This window comes from Macrobrachium nipponense, chromosome 21 (genome assembly GCF_015104395.2).
Source record: "Macrobrachium nipponense isolate FS-2020 chromosome 21, ASM1510439v2, whole genome shotgun sequence".
In the NCBI taxonomy this organism is placed as follows: Eukaryota; Metazoa; Arthropoda; class Malacostraca; order Decapoda; family Palaemonidae; genus Macrobrachium; species Macrobrachium nipponense.
Window position 1 is genome coordinate 65,658,188 of NC_087212.1, and position 18,188 is coordinate 65,676,375.

An 18,188-nucleotide genomic window follows, 5' to 3' on the forward strand; every position below is an offset into this window, starting at 1 on the left:
GAGCGCCTTTGATCCCACTGCCTTCTCAGCAGTGGTGATGCCAAAACAGGTATGGAGAGATGGTAGGCTCGCAGGTCTCCGCCCTCGGAACCAAGTTTGAACAGATGTTTGCGCAGCTGTCAAACACCCTTAGTCAGTTCGGGCCAATCCATCCAAGATCTCTCTAACAGAGTTAGAGAGAATGAGGACCGAGTAGCTGGGCTGTCTCAGGCTCCTCATCCAATCTCCCCAGTAGCAGGTGCTGGCATTCTCCAGCTACCTCCATTATGAGTCGCTACCAGCCTTCTCCATGGATAACCCATGGAGAGTGGCCGCTTACGATCCATTCAAGGACGGTATGATCTCTGTCCTGAGTGTGGAACTCGAAGGATTGAGGACTTCGAGTTTTATCCTCCGGGATTGACTCAGCCTTTCATTGGATATGCTAGGCTGACCGTGGCGGCCCTCACTAGGGAGGGACAAGATTTCCCGAGAAAACGTGTTAATATTAGTAGAGAGCACGAACAGCGGGAATGGGTTCACTGCCTGGAGGACTGGGGAGTGTACCAACACTAAGCTCCAGGCTTTCAAGAGTCCTTTCACTATTTTTGCGACGGAGGAGGAGGCTTCTCTTCCGTTCGCTACCAAAATAGTGGAAGCGACTCTTCAGGCAGTCCTCAAGGATGAGCCCATGCCACAGCTGAGGGAAGCGGATTCTACTTCTCCGCTCTTTCCAGCCTTCGGAGAACTTGTTTTGGGAGAACCCTTAGCCTGACCAACATTCACGCTTGGTAAGCTTAAACCAGACTGCGCAATGGACCAGTTTGGCGAAAAGCTTCCAAGGCTGCCTGATACCTTGATCCAGGCAGAGTTCGATGCTCGAACTAGGTTTGGGAGGTCCCTCAACTCCTTAATTATCACTGAGATGGCGGCACTATCGTATGGCACAGAACCACTATTTTAAGATTCTGGCCGAAGTCTCAGCTCCAAACAGTTTCAGACGGATGCTTTCGACTTCTTACAAAGCTAGGAGGAACTGCCGAAAGCAGCGTTCTGCAGGAGTGCACTATTAGGCACGAACCTAATAGACTCCTGGCTTCCAGCATGTGGGGGCGGACCTCTTCCCAGAGTCCGCTGTGAATGAGGTGCACCATGATGCTGCTAGGCTCAACCAGAGCCTTAGAGCTAGGTGGGGCATCTCTCTAAGAGAAACAGAATCCGCCCCTGCTGCTGGTAAGAAAACTCAAGAAGTCTGGTAAAAGGTTCCAACCTTACCAGAAACATCAGCAGCAACAGCAGTTCGTTCAGGCCGTACAAGTTACCCAAAAGGGACAACCATCAACCTCAAAACAGGCCCAACCCATCCTCCTGTTGTCCCTCAGTCGCAACCCTCGACCTCCTACGCAGTCTCGCCGGCCTTCAACCCTATGTATGAAGGTCAGGCTTACCCTCCCTTTAATAGGCTGTCGAGAGGTAGCAGAGCGAGAAGCCACTTTCGCCAGCGTGGCACAGGAAGAGCGGCAAGGGGAAGGCAGTTCAGAGGAGGGTCATGGAGGTCAACCCGCCCAACAACAGTTGAGGCTCCCCAGGTAGGAGGGAGGCTGTTTCCTCTTCCGTCACATGTGGGGGTTCAGCAATTGGGCACAGAGCATCGTGTCCAAGGGATTGGGTTGGAGTTGGATCAAAGATCCCCCTCCAATCAAATCATTTTATCAGGAACCATCAGATTACGCGAGGGAACTCCTTCAGAAAGGAGCTATTGCGAGAGTCAAGCATCTAAAATTTCAAGGTCGCTTATTCAGCGTGCCAAAGAAAGCTCAACAAAAAGAAGGGTAATCTTTAGACTTGTCAAGGCTAAACTCTTTCATTCGTTGCGACAAGTTCAAAATGCTTACCATCTCGCAAGTAAGGACCTTACTTCCCCTGGAGCCGTCACATGCTCCATCGATCTTACAGACGCATATCTAGCAGATCCCTATAGCCATGGCACTTCCGCCCATTCCTATGCTTCAAACTTAGGAAATCAGACATTCTCATTCAAAGTGATGCCCTTCGGTGAATGTAGCCCCCAGGGTATTCACGAAAATAGCAGAAGGGGTGGTGTTTCAACAATTGAGAAACTCAAGGGATAATGGTAGCAGCATACCTCGACGATTGGTTTGATCTGGGCACCAACAGTCGAGGAATGTCTCAAAGCCACAAAAAGGTAGTTCAATTTCTGGAAAACCTCTGGGGTTCCAGATAAACAAGACGAAATCCAGACTTACTCCAGAGTCGCGTTTTCAGGGCTAGGAATCCAATGGGATTTGTCTTCCCACAATCTGTCAATTCCGGTGGTCAAAAGGAAAGAAATAGCCAAGTCTGTGAAACAAAAGCATTTCTCAAATGCAAAACAGACATCAAGGAGAAACCAGGAAAGAATCCTAGGTTCTCTTCAGTTTGCCTCAGTGACAGACATCTCCTGAAAAGCAAGGCTGAAAGATATAAACCGAGTTTGGCGATCGAGAGCAAACGCCAAATCTCGAGACAGTTGTCAGTAATTCCACAGATCCTTCGCAATCAGCTCCGTCCATGGACAAAGGTGAAGAACCTGGCCAAACTAGTACCCTTCAATATCCCCTTCAGTGCTAACCTACCTTCACACGGATGCCTGTGCCGGGTGGGGGGGAATATTCTCAATTCAAACAAGTTCAGGGGACTTGGTCAGTTCAGTTCCGCCAGCTCCACATAAACGTCTTGGAAGCAATGGCAGTATTTCTTACCCTGAAGAGACTTCTTCCCCAAAAAAGTCTCATCTAAGACTAGTTTTTGGACAGTGCAGTGGTAGTTCATTGCATCAACAGAGGAGGGTCCAAATCCAAACATGTGAACCATGTCATGATAGCCATCTTTGCACTAGCAGACAAACACAAAGGCATCTGTCCGCCACTCACTGGCGGGGGTAAGAAATGTGATAGCAGACTCTTTGTCCCGCGGTCGGTCCCTCTGGAATCAGAATGGTCCTGGACGACAGGTCATTCCAGTGGATATGCCGGAGAGTCCCAGGTCTCCAAGTGGATCTCTTCGCCTCACAAGCGAACCACAAGCTCCCTTGCTATGTGGCCCCCAACCTGGACCCTCTGGCTTATGCCACGGACGCCCTGTCGTTAGATTGGAATCAGTTGGAGGAAAATTATGTCTTTCCTCCAGTGAATCTTCTTTTGAAAGAGTCTTGAGCAAGCTGAGGACTTTCAAGGGACTAGTAGCTCTGATTGCTCAGACTGGCCCAAGAGCAACTGGTATCCTCTGCTTCTGGAATTGGGTCTCCGACCTCAACGGATTCCCAATCCCAAGCTGTCGCAATCAGTACAAATGAGGACTGTGTTCGCTTCCTCAGGAATTCTTCAGACCCTAACTTTATGGACTTCATGAAGTTTGCGGCTAACAAAGATGCTAACATTGATCCGCAAAACATCCTCTTCCTAGAATCAGATAAGAGAGAGTCAACTATTAGACAATATGACTCAGCTGTTAAAAAATTAGCATCCTTCCTGAAAGAATCAAACACTACAACCATGACAGTTAACTTAGCTATACCTCTTTTTCAGATCCTTGTTTGAAAAAGGTTTAGCAGCTAGCACTATTACTACTCATAAATCGGCTTTGAGGAAGATCTTTCAGTTGGGTTTCCAGATAGACCTAACAGAATCTTACTTTACGTCTATTCCTAAAGCCTGTGCTAGACTTAGACCCTCTCAAAGGCCTACTGCAGTCTCATGGTTCTTAAATGATGTCCTCAAACTAGCCTCAGATACTGACAACTCGTCTTATACATTCATAATGCTTCTTAGAAAGACGTTATTCTTATTAAGCCTAGCTTCAGGAGCTAGAATTTCAGAACTGTCGGCTCTATCCAGAGATGAGGGTCATGTGGAATTCCTCCCTTCAGGAGAAGTTCTGCTTGCTCCGGATCGTAGTTTTTTTTTTTGGCTAAAAATGAGGATCCTCTTGCAAGGTGGGCTCCTTGGAAAGTCATCCACTTTCGCAAGATCCTTCTCTCTGCCCAGTATCAACTTTAAGAGCCTTTCTATCTCGCACATCCTCAAGATCTCAGGTTCTCTCTTCATGATGAGAAAAAGGTGGTAACTTTATCAGTAAAAGGAATTAGACAACAGATCCTTTACTTCATTAAACAAGCCAATCCTGATTCATTTCCAAAAAGCACATGACATCAGAGGAGTAGCCACCTCAATTAACTACTTTCAACATATGAACTTTGAGGATCTTAAAAGTATACTGGATGGAAATCTCCGACAGTCTTTAAACGTCACTACCTAAAGTCCTTGGAATCTTTAAAATTTTCTGCAGTAGCAGCGGGAAACATTGTTTCTCCTGATACTGTATAGTAGTCATAGTATAGATCCAGGTCTCCTTTCTACCTACCTCGTCCAACATGCCTCACCCTATCGCCATGCTACTCGGATACTCTAGCCTTAGCCGCTGAGATCATATTGGTGGATTGTCCCTTATTTTTTTTGCTAGGGACATCCACATATGTACTTATAATGTACTTCAGTGTCCCTACCCTATTTTTTATGCTAGGGTAGTTTTGGGACACAATGTTGTGTTTGTATATTATGTAAATACCTTACTTAAGTGAATCTATTTTGTTAATTTGCATTGCATTATTGGATATTTACTATGTTTAATATAAGTTAATTTTAAGTACTTTATATTGCTGGCTTTCTTTATCATGTCATGTTTAGTATAAGTTAGCTTTAAGTACTTAGTTTGTATTCTGTAATATACTGATTCACTTATATTATATACCTCTTTTTTTACAACTGATTTTCATTTGTCCCTTTTTCCCATCTTGTCTGTTTCATGGTTAACTCCTTTCATAGGCCGACACGAGCTGAGCCCAGAAAAGGGATTTTGACGTAGGAAAAATCTATTTCTGGGTGATTGGCTCGTGTCGCCCTATGAAACCCACCCTGTCTTTGGTTTACCCACCCTGCAGGACAAGATGTTCATAGATTAAGGATGACCGCTAGGGGCGCTGCTGTCCGTGGCGTCACTAGTAGTAGTAGTAGCGGCCGCATCACCCGTTAGTATCAGCTCTCTCTAGTGGGGGATTTTAGATTGGAAGGTCTAAATGGTGAATGACGTCCGTGGAGTGATCCCACTCGCCCTATTCTCATACCGACACTTCTTCTTTTATAGAGTGAGCGAGTCAGTTTTACTGACATTTCTTAATTTGTTTTTCTCTGGTAATTTTAGATTAATTTTGCCTAGAAAGAATGATATTAAGGATACTTTCATAGGGCGACACGAGCCAATCACCCAGAAATAGATTTTTCCTACGTCAAAATCCCTTTACTATCACTGTTTAATGTGAAAAGCTGAAAATACTTATAGATAGATAACAAAGCATTTAGAAAATTAAATCTATAATTTTCTTACCTAGCCTGAAAACTCTTAAAAGAAGCATTTCTGGGTTTGACCTGTGTTCGCCGATGAAAAGTTCCTGTAGCTCACTTTTCTAAGTATAAATAGATTCTAAATATACCAGAGAAAAAAGCTAGCATGGTGTGCTGAGGTTACTACCCTCTTGCGAGCACCCAAGGGGTGTCGGGTACAAAGTACAAGGCGAGTGGAAGCCACTATTCACAGGTCTTCTGCCAATTAGAGGATTCCTTTCCAAAATCCCTCTCATGGAAAGAGCCGTTGCCACTCCTCCCTCTCGCTCCTGCTACTACTACCTCACCCGCGCGCCATCTGCATTCCTGTACGTACTTAGACTTTGTAACCAGTGCACGCTTTTCTCATTGCTCCCGTGTTTTCTTTGATTTAGCGATGGCATCTTCAGAACTTCCTCCTTCTTTAAGTTAAGTATCCCAATTTGTGTTTTCGTAACTTAATACAGTTGCGGGGCTTCCCAAATTGGCCTTCGGCCCCTTAGAAATGTATTGGGGGGCCGTTGGCGTGTCCGCCATTTCAGGAGCATCATCAGAACGCGTGGAGCTCTGGTACTCATTAATTTCCTTTTAAATTTAATATAGACCAAAAATTTTACATTCATTGCGACAAGTTCCGCATGTTGACAGTCCCGTGGGGCCGTCACCACCTCCATAGATCTTACAGACGCTTACTATCATGTTCCAATAGCAAGGAACTTCTCTCTGTACCTAGGCTTCAGGCTAGGAAACCAAGCTTACTCATTCAGAGTCATGCCGTTAGGGCTCAACATCGCGCCCAGAGTATTCACCAAACTAGGAGAAACGATAGTTCAGGAACTAAGAACTCAAGGAGTTATGTTAGTAGCCTATCTAGACGACTGGCTCATTTGGGCAACCAGCGTCGAAGAATGCCGCAAATCAACAGCCAAAATGATAAAATTCTTGGAAATTCTGGGCTTCCAGATAAACATGGAAAAATCTCGGTTGGTTCCGGCCTCCCACTTCCAATGGCTGGGAATCCAATGGGACCTTATGACACACAAGCTATCTCTTCCACCCAGGAAGACCAAGGAGATAGCAGCGGCTATGAGACAGTTCCTCAAGAACAAAACGGTGTCTCGGCGTATCCAAGAGAGAATCCTAGGTTCGCTACAGTTCGCTTCAGTAACAGACGTCCTATTAAAAGTCAGATTGAAAGACATCAATCGAGTCTGGAGAAAGAGAGCCAACGACAGGCTCAGGGACAAGATCTCAATAATCCCACCTATTCTAACAAAGAGGCTTCGTCCATGGACGAAACGCCGGAATCTAGCCAAGTCAGTGCCACTGCAATTCCCTCCGCCGTCTCTAATCATCCACACGGACGCATCACAGAGCGGTTGGGGAGGATATTCACAATACAAGAAGGTACAGGGTGATTATATATTAGTAATCAATTGGTTATGGGTATAGATAAGTGTGATTTATATATTGTATAATTGTTATGGGTATTTTATGCATTGTTGAAATATGGTGGGTGTCCTATATATAGACAACATGTGGTAGATTCTAGAAGGTGTCTGTTGATGTATTTAAGTTGTGTTGTGACGTCATAGGCTGTGACGTCATAGACAAGATGGCGGCGGCGTCGGCCGGTGGATGTAAACAATAAACACGGGGCAGTAGAAAGCACGTGTTGGTGGTGTGTGGTTGGTAGGGGAGAGCTCTCGTCTGGTAGGAGTTTTTTTTGTTTTTTGGGTCGTAAGTCTTGTGGTGCTGGTGTTTTAAGTGATTTCTGGAGTGACTGGAGAGGAGAAAGCGTACAGGTGGGTAGATTATTCATTTTTATAGAGAAAGAAAGGAGTTAGGCTAGGCCAAAATTCAAACTGGTAGCAGAGCGTGGTTGATCAAAGATGCCTGGATCCGACAGTGAACAAAGGGAGACTACTAGATGGAGAAGGGAATGTCCTAGGTTTAGCGGGATACAAGAAGAATACAAAGAATGGAAAGGTCAAGCCGAAGATTGGCTATTGTTGTATGGAGAAGATACAAAATACCCGGCGATAGAAATGAGAATGAGCTTAAAAGGGAAAGCCGAGAGCTAGTGGAAAGCATTAGATAAAGATAAACTTACTGGTACAGAGGGTCCAAAGTTAATCCTAGAGAAACTAGATAAAGCCTATCTAAAGACTCGGTAATGGAGAATTACGGTAGAATAAAAAGATAACCTTCTAATAGAAGAGAATCTAGTGAAAATATGGCGGACTATTTAATTAGATACGAGAAGGCAGCATCTGAGTGTGAAAGAGCAATGGGGAAAGGCGCGCTTGAGGCGAAGTCAAGGGGTATCATGTAATAGAGCAAGCAAATCTCACGGAAATCAAAAACAAATGGTATTATCGGCTTGTGGGCAAGAAAAGCTAGAGTACGGAAACAGTGTCGCAAACAATGAAAAGACTATTTGAGGGATTAGGGACTAAAGAGGAACGGGAATGGTGGTGGGGTTCGTCAGAAGGCAATGCCAGTTCTGGGAGAGGGAGGGAAAACCAAAGATATCGGGGAAGACGGAACCGAGGCAAGGGGTGGTAGAAATCCTATAAAACAAAGAAATCTGGGAAGGTAACAGTATGTGCAATATGCAGCTCAGAATGGCATTGGGCTAGGGATTGTCCTCAGAATTTTCATAATAGGAAGAAAACTGAAACAAGACTAGAAGAAATAAGGTAAAAACAGAAAATGGGACAGAAGAAGAAGAGGTTTATGTAGGAGAAGTTAATAAAATAGTGGAAGCAATCATGGGAGGTGGTTGATGCAATTTTGGACACAGGGTGTAAATCAACAGTTTGCGGGGAATTGTGACTAGCACGTATTGTCATGGATTTGAGTCAGGAAGAGTTGAGGAGAATGAGGGACACCTAGGACAGAGTCTAATAAGTGTTTAATTTTGGTGAGACATCTTATAAGTCCAGAGGAATAATAGAAATACCTGTGATACTAAAAAACAGAAAGTTTTTATTTGAAGACGGAAATTCTGCAGGTGATATACCCTGGCTGATAGGTAAGCAAACCATGAGTAAAATGGGTATGACCTAAATTTGAAAGAAAATTGTGTCATAGTAGAAGTATTAGGGGGAATGAAAGTAGAGTTAAGAGAAGACGAACAGGGTCATTTAATTAAGAGTGCCTATAAGGAGGAGGAAGGTAAGAGAATTATTACTGGAGGGTTGGAAGGGAAAGAATCCGAGGGAAATTAAGAACACAATGAAGAAATTACATTTACAGTTTGGTCATGGAAGTGGAGATAAAATATGGAAGCTAACAGTAGGAAGCACAATGGAGTAATGGGGTTAATCGAAAAGAAAAAGAGGAAATAAGAAAGTTACTAACGGAACTGATTAAAAATTGTGAGGTTTGTAAAAAATACAAAAGAAACCCCGCCAAACCGGTAGTAGGCTTTTCTTGGAGTAAAACGTTCAATGAAGTCGTAGCGATGGATGTGGGAGAGATAGAAGAGAGAAAGTTCTTGGTAATAGGGATAGGCAACGAGATATTGTAAGGCTGTTGGATAAAAAGATAAGAAACCAGAAACTATAATAAAGATACTTTTTGAGTGCTGGTTTTGCTATATTTGGAGCACCTCCAAAATATTGTCAGATAATGGGGGAGGGGGAGAATTTCAAAATGAAAAAGTAAGGAGGATGGCAGAAAAATGGAATATTAAAGTATTAGCCACAGCATCAGAATCTCCGTGGAGCAACGGATTATGTGAAAAGACCGTAGGCATGATCAAGGGAAGTGTAAGGAAGATGATGAAGAAGAGGAAGGAGATTGGTCCCTAGCTTTGAAATGGGTAGTGAGTGCTAGGAACTGTTTAATGAATAATGGAGGTTTCTCTCCCAACCAATTTAGTATTTGGAAAAAACCCTTTTCACCCTGCCTAACCTAATAGGAGAAGAAAGTTCTAGTCCTGCAAGCAGAGAAAAAGGGATGGAAGAGGGTATGGTAAGGGACACACTGAATGCAATGCACAAGGCCAGAGAAGCATTTATAAAAAAATGAGTCCTGTAATAAAATAAGAATAGCGCTAAACAAAAACATCAGAGAACATAAATTTGAAGAAGCAGTGGTAGGAGATGAGGTATTCTATAAGAGGGAAAATGAAAATGAATGGAGAGGACCTGCTCAGGTAGTGGGAGTATATCGGGGAAAACAATAATAGTCAAACATGGGGGATTCTTTAAGAGAAGTAGCTAGGATACATGTGACAAGGATTCAACGACGATCACCAGATACAGAAGAGATATCGGCTAGAATAGATAAATCCCATGGGGTGAAAGGTAGGTCAGATGGCCCAAATGAAGGGAAAGTAGATTGGCTGGAAGGAGAGGAGATAATGGGTGAGAGAAGGAATGCAGACACAGAAGAGACTATAGAAAGAGAGGTGAGAGGAAACAGTGGAAGATAACGGGCAAAGTGGGTCAATAGAAAGCGAGTTAATGGAAGAGATACCAAAATTCAAAAAGGAAATAGAGTTAGGGCTACAAACAATGATACAGGACAAGTAGAAGAATGGACTATTTTAGGTCTTGCAGGAAAAAGATCAAGCCAAGCATGGGCTGATTCGTACAATATACGAGACTCACAGTCAGGTGGACAAAGGGTGGGTTAACTTGAGGGATTATAGTCAGGTAGAAAAAATTGAAGATGAAGAGGAGGTGTTGCTGGGATTTGAAAATAGAAGCATAATGGAAGCTAAAGAAAAAAAAAGAACTTCTAAGTTGGAGAGATAACCAGGTTATATGAGGAGGTAAATGATGTTGGACAAAAAGCTATATCTACAAGATGGATAGTAACTGAAAAGATAAAAGGGGGGGGAAAGGATATGTAAAGCAAGATTGGTAGCTAGAGGGTTTGAAGAAGAAATGGCTGAGTGGGAAAAGGATGCTCCCACATGCAATGCTGAAATTTTAAAATTCTGTCTAACCATAATAAAAGGTGAAAAATTGGAATTGTTATACATTGGATGTCAAAACTGCATATTTACAAGGTGACGAGATACAAAGAGAAGTGTACTTGAAGCCACCAAGGGAAGATGGTTGGAGGGGATTATGGAAGTTGAAGAAAACAGTCTATGGGCTCAAGGATGCAGCAAAAGCATGGTATTGTAAAGTGGTGAAAGTAGTGAAGGAGCTTCAAGGTGAGAGAAGTAGACTAGAACCTAATATATTCTTTTGGAAAAAGAACAATAAATTGGAAGGCATTTTGTGTACACACGTAGATGATTTTTGCTACGGAGGAACTGAAGGATTCTTAAAGGAAACGATTGGGAGATTGAAAGGGAAATTGCAAGTAGGAGAACAAGAGAGTAAAAGGTTCAAGTATATAGGAGTAGTAATAGAGCAGAAGGAGAATAGATTTTCCCTTAATCAGTGGCAGTATATAAATTCCATAAGAGAACCAGAGGCTAGAAGATATACGGGTAATAGAGTGCTAGAACAAAAAGAGTTAACAGAGTACAGATCAGTGGTAAGACAGCTGAAATTGGGTATCACTACACACGATGCCAGAAATATCATATGATATTAGCGAATTAAGTAAAGCATTAAAGAAGGAACAACTCAGGATATGAAGAAACTTATTAAAATTGTGAGAAAAACTAAGAGCATGATGGGCGAAGTTACAATAAGTGAGATGGAAAGAAGAAGAAAGGGTTTATTGGGAAGCCTATGCAGACGCTTCATTTGGAAACATAGAAGATGGCCATACTCAACTGGGTTATATTATTTCTTTGACAGATGGGAAGAGGAGAAGTCCCATATGGTGGAAGTCTAGGAAATCCAGGAGAGTGGCAAAATCCACCATTGAGGCTGAAGCCCTGAGTGTTGGGGAAGCTGTAGAAGGATTGATATATTTCAAGCATTTGTGGGAAGAGGTAGTAGGAGGAGAAATTTAGAAGCCTTGGTTAACACTGATAGTAAAACACTAATGACCGCCATCAAATCGAGCACTGGTGTAAGTAGCAAGAGATTAAAAATAGATATTGCTGCAATAAGGGAAACCATTGAATCCGGGGAAATAAAGGAGGTGAGATGGATAAAAGGAAAGGAGCAAGTGGCTGATGTATTAACTAAAGCAGGAGTTTCAGGGGAAATGTATTAGAAATTATGTAGAGGGTAAAGAGTTGGAGGACGAAGGAAATTAAGAGGGGAATACTAGGTTAGGAAACAGTCGGAGGGGAGGGAGAAAGAGATAAGTGTGATTATATATTGTATAATTGTTATGGGTATAGATAAGTGTGATTATATATTGTATAATTGTTATGGGTATTTTATGCATTGTTGAAATATGGTGGGTGTCCTATATATAGACAACATGTGGTAGATTCTAGAAGGTGTCTGTTGATGTATTTAAGTTGTGTTGTGACGTCATAGGCTGTGACGTCATAGACAAGATGGCGGCGGCGTCGGCCGGATGTAAACAATAACAACGGGGCGGGAGTAGAAAGCACGTGTTGGTGGTGTGTGGTTGGTAGGGGAGAGCTCTCTGTCTGGTAGGAGTTGTTTTTGGGTCGTAAGTCTTGTGTGCTGGTGTTTTAAGGTGATTTCTGGAGTGTACTGGAGAGGAGAAAGCGTACAGGTGGGTAGATTATTCATTTTTATAGAGAAAGAAAGGAGTTAGGCTAGGCCAAAATTCAAACAGGGAACATGGTCGGGTATGTTCCGCCAGTTCCACATCCATATTCTAGAAGCTATGGCAGTTTTCCTGACCTTAAAACGACTAACTCCGGCCAGGAACAGTCATGTGAGAGTAGTCTCGGACAGTTTAGTTGTGGACAATTGCATAAACAGAGGAGGCTCCAAGGCAAGCAAACTGAATCACGTATTCATTGCGATATTCTCATTGGCGACGAAAAACCATTGGCACCTGTCAGCAACTCACCTGGCGGGAGTAAGAAATGTTATCGCAGACACACTTTCCAGGACGACTCCGTTGGAATCGGAGTGGTCCCTGGACAGAAAGTCATTCCGGTGGATTTGCAATCAAATCCCGGACCTTCAAGTAGATCTATTCGCAACAGAAGTCAACCACAAACTACCGTGTTATGTGGCACCCAACCTGGACCCTCTGGCTTACGCCACAGACGCGATGTCCATAGATTGGAACAATTGGCAGAAGATTTATCTTTTTCCACCGGTGAATCTTCTGATGAAGGTCCTGCACAAGCTAAGATCTTTCACAGGATAAGTAGCATTAGTGGCACCCAACTGGCCAAAGAGCAACTGGTTTCCGCTTCTTCTAGAATTGAAGCTGCGACTCAGATGGATCCCTCGTCCAGAACTGACACAGACAGTACAAACTCAGACTGTGTCAGCTTCCTCAATAATTCTGAATGCCCTAACTTTATGGGCTTCATGAAGTTTGCAGCTCAAAAGGACCCTAGTATTGATCCACTAAACTTCTTATTCATAGAATCAGATAAAAGAGAATCAACGCTCAGGCAATATGATTCGGCAGTGAAGAAATTAGCCAAATTTCTAAAAAACTCAGCTGCTCATGAAATGACCATGAATCTGGCAATCTCATTCTTTAGAACCCTATTTGAGAAGGGCCCGGCTGCTAGTACCATTACGACAATCAAGTCAGCCTTGAGGAAGATTTTCCAGGTTGGATTTAATATTAACTTGTCAGATTCATATTTCTCTTCTATTCCACGAGCATGTGCCCACCTGAGACCAATAGACCGCCCTCATACGGTCTCTTGGTTTTTGAATGACGTTCTCAAGTTAGCCTCAGACACTAATAATGAGTCATGCTCTTATATAACCCTGCTAAGGAAAACTTTATTCCTAATGGCCATGGTCTCAGATGCCAGAATATCTGAGCTTTCGGCTCTCTCTAGGAATCCAGACCATATAGAATTCCTCCCGTCAGGTGAAGTATTACTATCCCCAGACCGGAGGTTCTTGGCTAAGAATGAGGACCCACAAAACAGGTGGGCTCCATGGAAAATCATACCTCTAGCGCAGGACACATCATTGTGCCCTGTCGCTACCCTTAAATCCTTCTTCGCCAGGACATCCGGAAAATCTTCAGGCCCCCTTTTCATTAGAGAGAAAGGTGGTATGATTTCTCTTAGAGGTATTAGACAACAAATACTCTACTTTATTAAACAGGCCAACCCGGATTCAGTTCCACACGTTCATGATATCCGAGCAGTGGATACCTCTATTAATTACTTTCACAATATGAATTTTGAAGGCCTGAAGAAATATATGGGTTAGAAATCTCCAGCAGTTTTTAAACGCCACTATCTCAAGAATCTAGAGGCCCTTAAATTCCCAGCGATTGCTGCTGGGAGCATATTCTCCCCTGAATGATGAATCTTGTCAAATCCTTTCCTTAGCCTTTGTCACCCTTTTTTCCCTTAATACTCTCTCCTTCCTGCCTGCCTCGCTCATATTCCCCACCAAACCTCTCTCCTCCGGGTCGTGATGGTTGGGTCGTCATCCTGCCACTGGAACATGTATATAAAATATTGAGGCCATATTTGTTTTATGGACCTGTTTGTACATACCCTAGTATATTGCTCTAGATACCATACTTAAGTATATTATATTATTATGTTGTTTCTAGTTCTAAGTCATAGTTTAAGTCCTAGTGTAATTAGCAAGCAAGTAAAATTTTATTTTTTAAATGAACCCTATGTTTCATTAACTCCTTCTTTATAGACTTGTTTGGTATCTGGTAAGCTTGGATGGGAATTCTCTGATACCTTTTCACCGGCGAACACAGGTCGAACCCAGATAAGGGATTTGGACGAAGGCAAAATCTATTTCTGGGGGAAGACCTGTGTCACCTGGTGAACCCATCCCTTCTAATTATTTCCCCACCCTTAACCAATCCAAGCTAGGATGTCTAATCCAGGAATGGAGATGGCGCGCGGGTCGGGTAGTAGTAGCAGGAGCGAGAGGGAGGAGTGGCCTTTGCAACGGCTTTTTCCACGAGAGGGATTTTGGAAAGGAATCCTCTAATTGGCAGAAGATCTGTGAATAGTGGCTTCCACTCGCCTTGTACTTTATACCCGACACCCTTTGGGTGCTCACGCGAGGGTAGTAACCTCAGCACACCATGCTCGCTTTTTTCTCTGGTATATTTAGAATCTATTTATACTTAGAAAAGTGAACTACAGGAACTTTTCACCGGGCAACACAGGTCTTTCCCCAGAAATAGATTTTTCCTTCGTCAAAATCCCTTTTTGGGTCAGTTACGTCTTTGAGAGTCCACACTGATAAGTGATGCTCTCCAATACACCAAAATATATATCTAAATCTGTACTGTACTTATAATTATTCATAGAAAGAAATTAAATTCTATCTTGAACAATAATATGGCCAAATATGAACTTACAAGGTTGCTGCCGAAAAGGATGATAAACATGTATATCCATAGGCCTATGCACAGCATTGTAAATTGTGCGAACATTAGCCCCAGAGTATTTATCAGCACGTACAACAGCCTTCAATTCCCAGTCAGTCCAGTAGATATAATTTTCAAACACAGTGATAGCAAAAATGTGCTGGACATGTAATGGAGCAGTATCTGTTAAGGTAAATCAAGGGGAAATAGTTTTCAGTAAAAAAGAAATAATTATTTGTTCTAATCATACTAAACACTAATATACAATAATGCAAAAGCTTCTAAATCAAAATGGGATGATATAAAATACTTTATATTACAAAAGTAAGTTTATATAAAAATTTATGTACCTTTACTCTTGATAATTCTGATATTTTTTCCATCAAGGTCTGAATGAGCTATATAATCCTGGTGAGCATCAGCCCAAAACAGTTCATGAGTGACATAAGATATAGTAAGTGCATTTGGCCATCCAAGTGTTGTGTTCACTATGACACGCTGATCTGACCCATCCATCCCAGCTTTACCTATATGAGGTGAATTACCCCAGTCTGTCCAATACATGTATCTGCAAAAAGGAGGGAATATAGAGTAAACAGAGCATCATATTTTCCAGAATTACAATTAAAACATCAAATACAGCAACACGATTTTCATGAAATATCATGAATTGTTTAAAACTGAGACTTTAATTTTTGTTTCTAGATTTTACTTATGCTTACACACCTGAGAAGAAAGATCAAATAGACTCCTAACTAGTAAATAGTTGGAAAATTTATAGGATCTTCCTTCAAAAACCCTGTCTCAACTACCAAACTCTCAATTATTGACTATCTGCAGGTCAGGGATATACTAGTAATAATTGGAAAGGATCAAATTAATTTACTGTATTTGGTAGTTCAATCAGACCACTGTTTTTTTAAAAAAATTAACTACAAAAGGTTGGCCCAAAATGTTTGTTCTAGATAAGAAAAATTAAATTTACCAGCCTCAAATGCAATTCTTTAGGCAGGGAACTTTATGCTATATTCATAGTGCTGGTGTACAAGTACTACTGGTTGACACACCAGTTCTCATAAAAGCAATACACTTCAACAAGGGGTAACATTTTTGGCCCTTGCATGAAGGGCACTGCAATGAGGGGCACTACAAGGGTAGGTCCTTATCCAAGTACTACATGTAGGTCCTTATCCAAATACATACAATGTAAAATCGAACAGCAATTCTTAGCATGCCTGCCTACATACATAGGCTGAGCCATGATTAACAAAAAATAACCATCCTTAGGGTAAGTATAAGACTTGCAAATCACATAAAATCACAATAAACTGATGTAATCACCCAACACGAAGCCCTCACGAAAAATAAAATGAGGTAAGGAAGAAAAAAAGAATTGTGAGGTAATTAATACTGCAGATTAAGGAAAGACAACAACAACAGTTAACAAATCATCCTAATAAGGCTCATGATGAACTGGTTCTCATGAACCAAAACTGAAATGCTTTGCTGGGCTATGACAAACATCTTCCTTGACCTCATACATCCTCTATTGTAGGTTACCTGTCTTTCTGTTGACAGCTTATGTATAAAACACTTATGAATAATGAAATGGTGCCACATGGTTGTCTTCAAGATAAAGCTTCTCCAAGGAGGTTCCCTTAAGGTTTCACAAAGTATACTTATAAAGCCCTGCAGTACCAGAATGATATTGTATTTTACTTCGGGGAGCAAATAGTCAATCAGTATGGCAGGGTTATGTTCTTTTTCAAGTTCTAAACAGGACCTAAGATCATCAGAATTTCTGAAGTTCAATCCCATAATGCCCACATATTACTTTGAAAGCATTCTTTTCTAGTTGCTCTCTTGACAAAGGAAAATCTTACTAAGATAAGAATACACTGACAGAACCAAGAAAGTTTCTTCCACACTACTAACCACAGATGATGGTCAATGGATGAAAGAAGAGACGGCTAACAAATCAATTGTAAGAATCAAATTGGAAACAAAGCAGCAGCCCCCCCAAAAAATCACAAAGCAAGTGGCATTCAGCAGTTTGTCTGACATTTTATGAAGATGAGAACTAGGAATGAGCAGTTATGAAACAGCTTAATCAGATTCCTTATGAATAGGTAAATAAACCTAATAAGTTATAAACATAAGTAAGAGGAATGTATAACTTCCATCATTATTAATTATAGGAAATGTTTAGGAAACATAGATTAGTTTGTAGAAAATCTGAAGTTGTCATCTTAAAAAAGGCATTTGTCATTTACTACAACTCAGAATATCCATTAAGATACTAAAATCATTTCAAATAATTAACAGAAGAACCTGTAATATATATTGACCAATAAAATAATGGCTACAGTGACATAAATAATAGGTATCCCTTTGTCTAAAAGACTATCTCAATTTCAGAGAACTGTTGATTATGTAGTGTACTTTTCTGCTTCAAGCAGATAAAATTTAAGTTTCATATACTGTGTATTTAGAAAACTAGAAGCAGCAAGAGCTTTTGAGGTTCTGAGAAAAATCGTTTGGTCAAGGCATGAAATCAGCTTGAGAACTAGGATGAGAATATTCAATGCAGTAGTACTACCAGTCCTGATGTATGGCTCATCCACCTGGGCACTGACCAGAACAGAGGAGAAAAGGTTGGATACTTTTGAGATGAAGCTGCTGAGAAGGATACTTGGCATTAAATGGGATGACTATGTTAGAAATGAAGACATCAGGGTGAGATTGAGGCAAAGGCCAGTCAGTACCAGGTTGAAGAGGGGAAGGCTGAAATGGTTTGGACATGTTGAGAGGATGGATGGGAATAGAGACCCCAGGAGAGCACTGAGAGCAGTACAAATAGGAAGAAGACCGCTGGGTAGACCAAGAACGAGGTGGATAGACATAAATGTCAGGGATCTTGGGGATGAAATCCAAAACTTAGAGGAAGCAAGGGAAATGGCTCGGGATAGAGACAGATGGAGAGGAACTGTATCAGCCTTATGCCACTAACCAGTGGCGGGAAGATAAAGTAAAGTAAGTAATACTGTGTATTACTGGCGTTTGTAAATTGTATTGAAACAGAAAAATATCAAAATAATAGTATACATAAAAATTGCAAAAGAACAAATAGAGGACATTCAATTTCAAAATTTACTAATGTTCATTATTTGTTCAACCTTTTCTATATTCATACAATACTTGACTTTTTACTATTTCTCATACAATATGTCTCTTTCATATTTCCAAATATAGCCAAAGGAATTACATTATGCATTATCTTAAGTATTGTACTTTTAAAACTTCTCATACAATATTTGTCTTTCATATTTCCAAATATAGCCTAAAGAATTACATTATGCATCATCTTAAATATTG

The 18,188-nt window shown here is 41.5% G+C and overlaps 1 protein-coding gene across 1 annotated transcript in view; it reads right to left on the minus strand.

Moving 5' to 3' along the window:
- The window catches only part of LOC135198099 (prolow-density lipoprotein receptor-related protein 1-like), an 875,913-nt gene that overhangs the window by 198,376 nt on the left and 659,349 nt on the right, over nucleotides 1-18,188 (minus strand). The window contains 2 exon segments of the mRNA XM_064225548.1: nucleotides 14,805-14,996; nucleotides 15,164-15,381. Coding sequence (XP_064081618.1) covers nucleotides 14,805-14,996; nucleotides 15,164-15,381 — 410 coding nt within the window.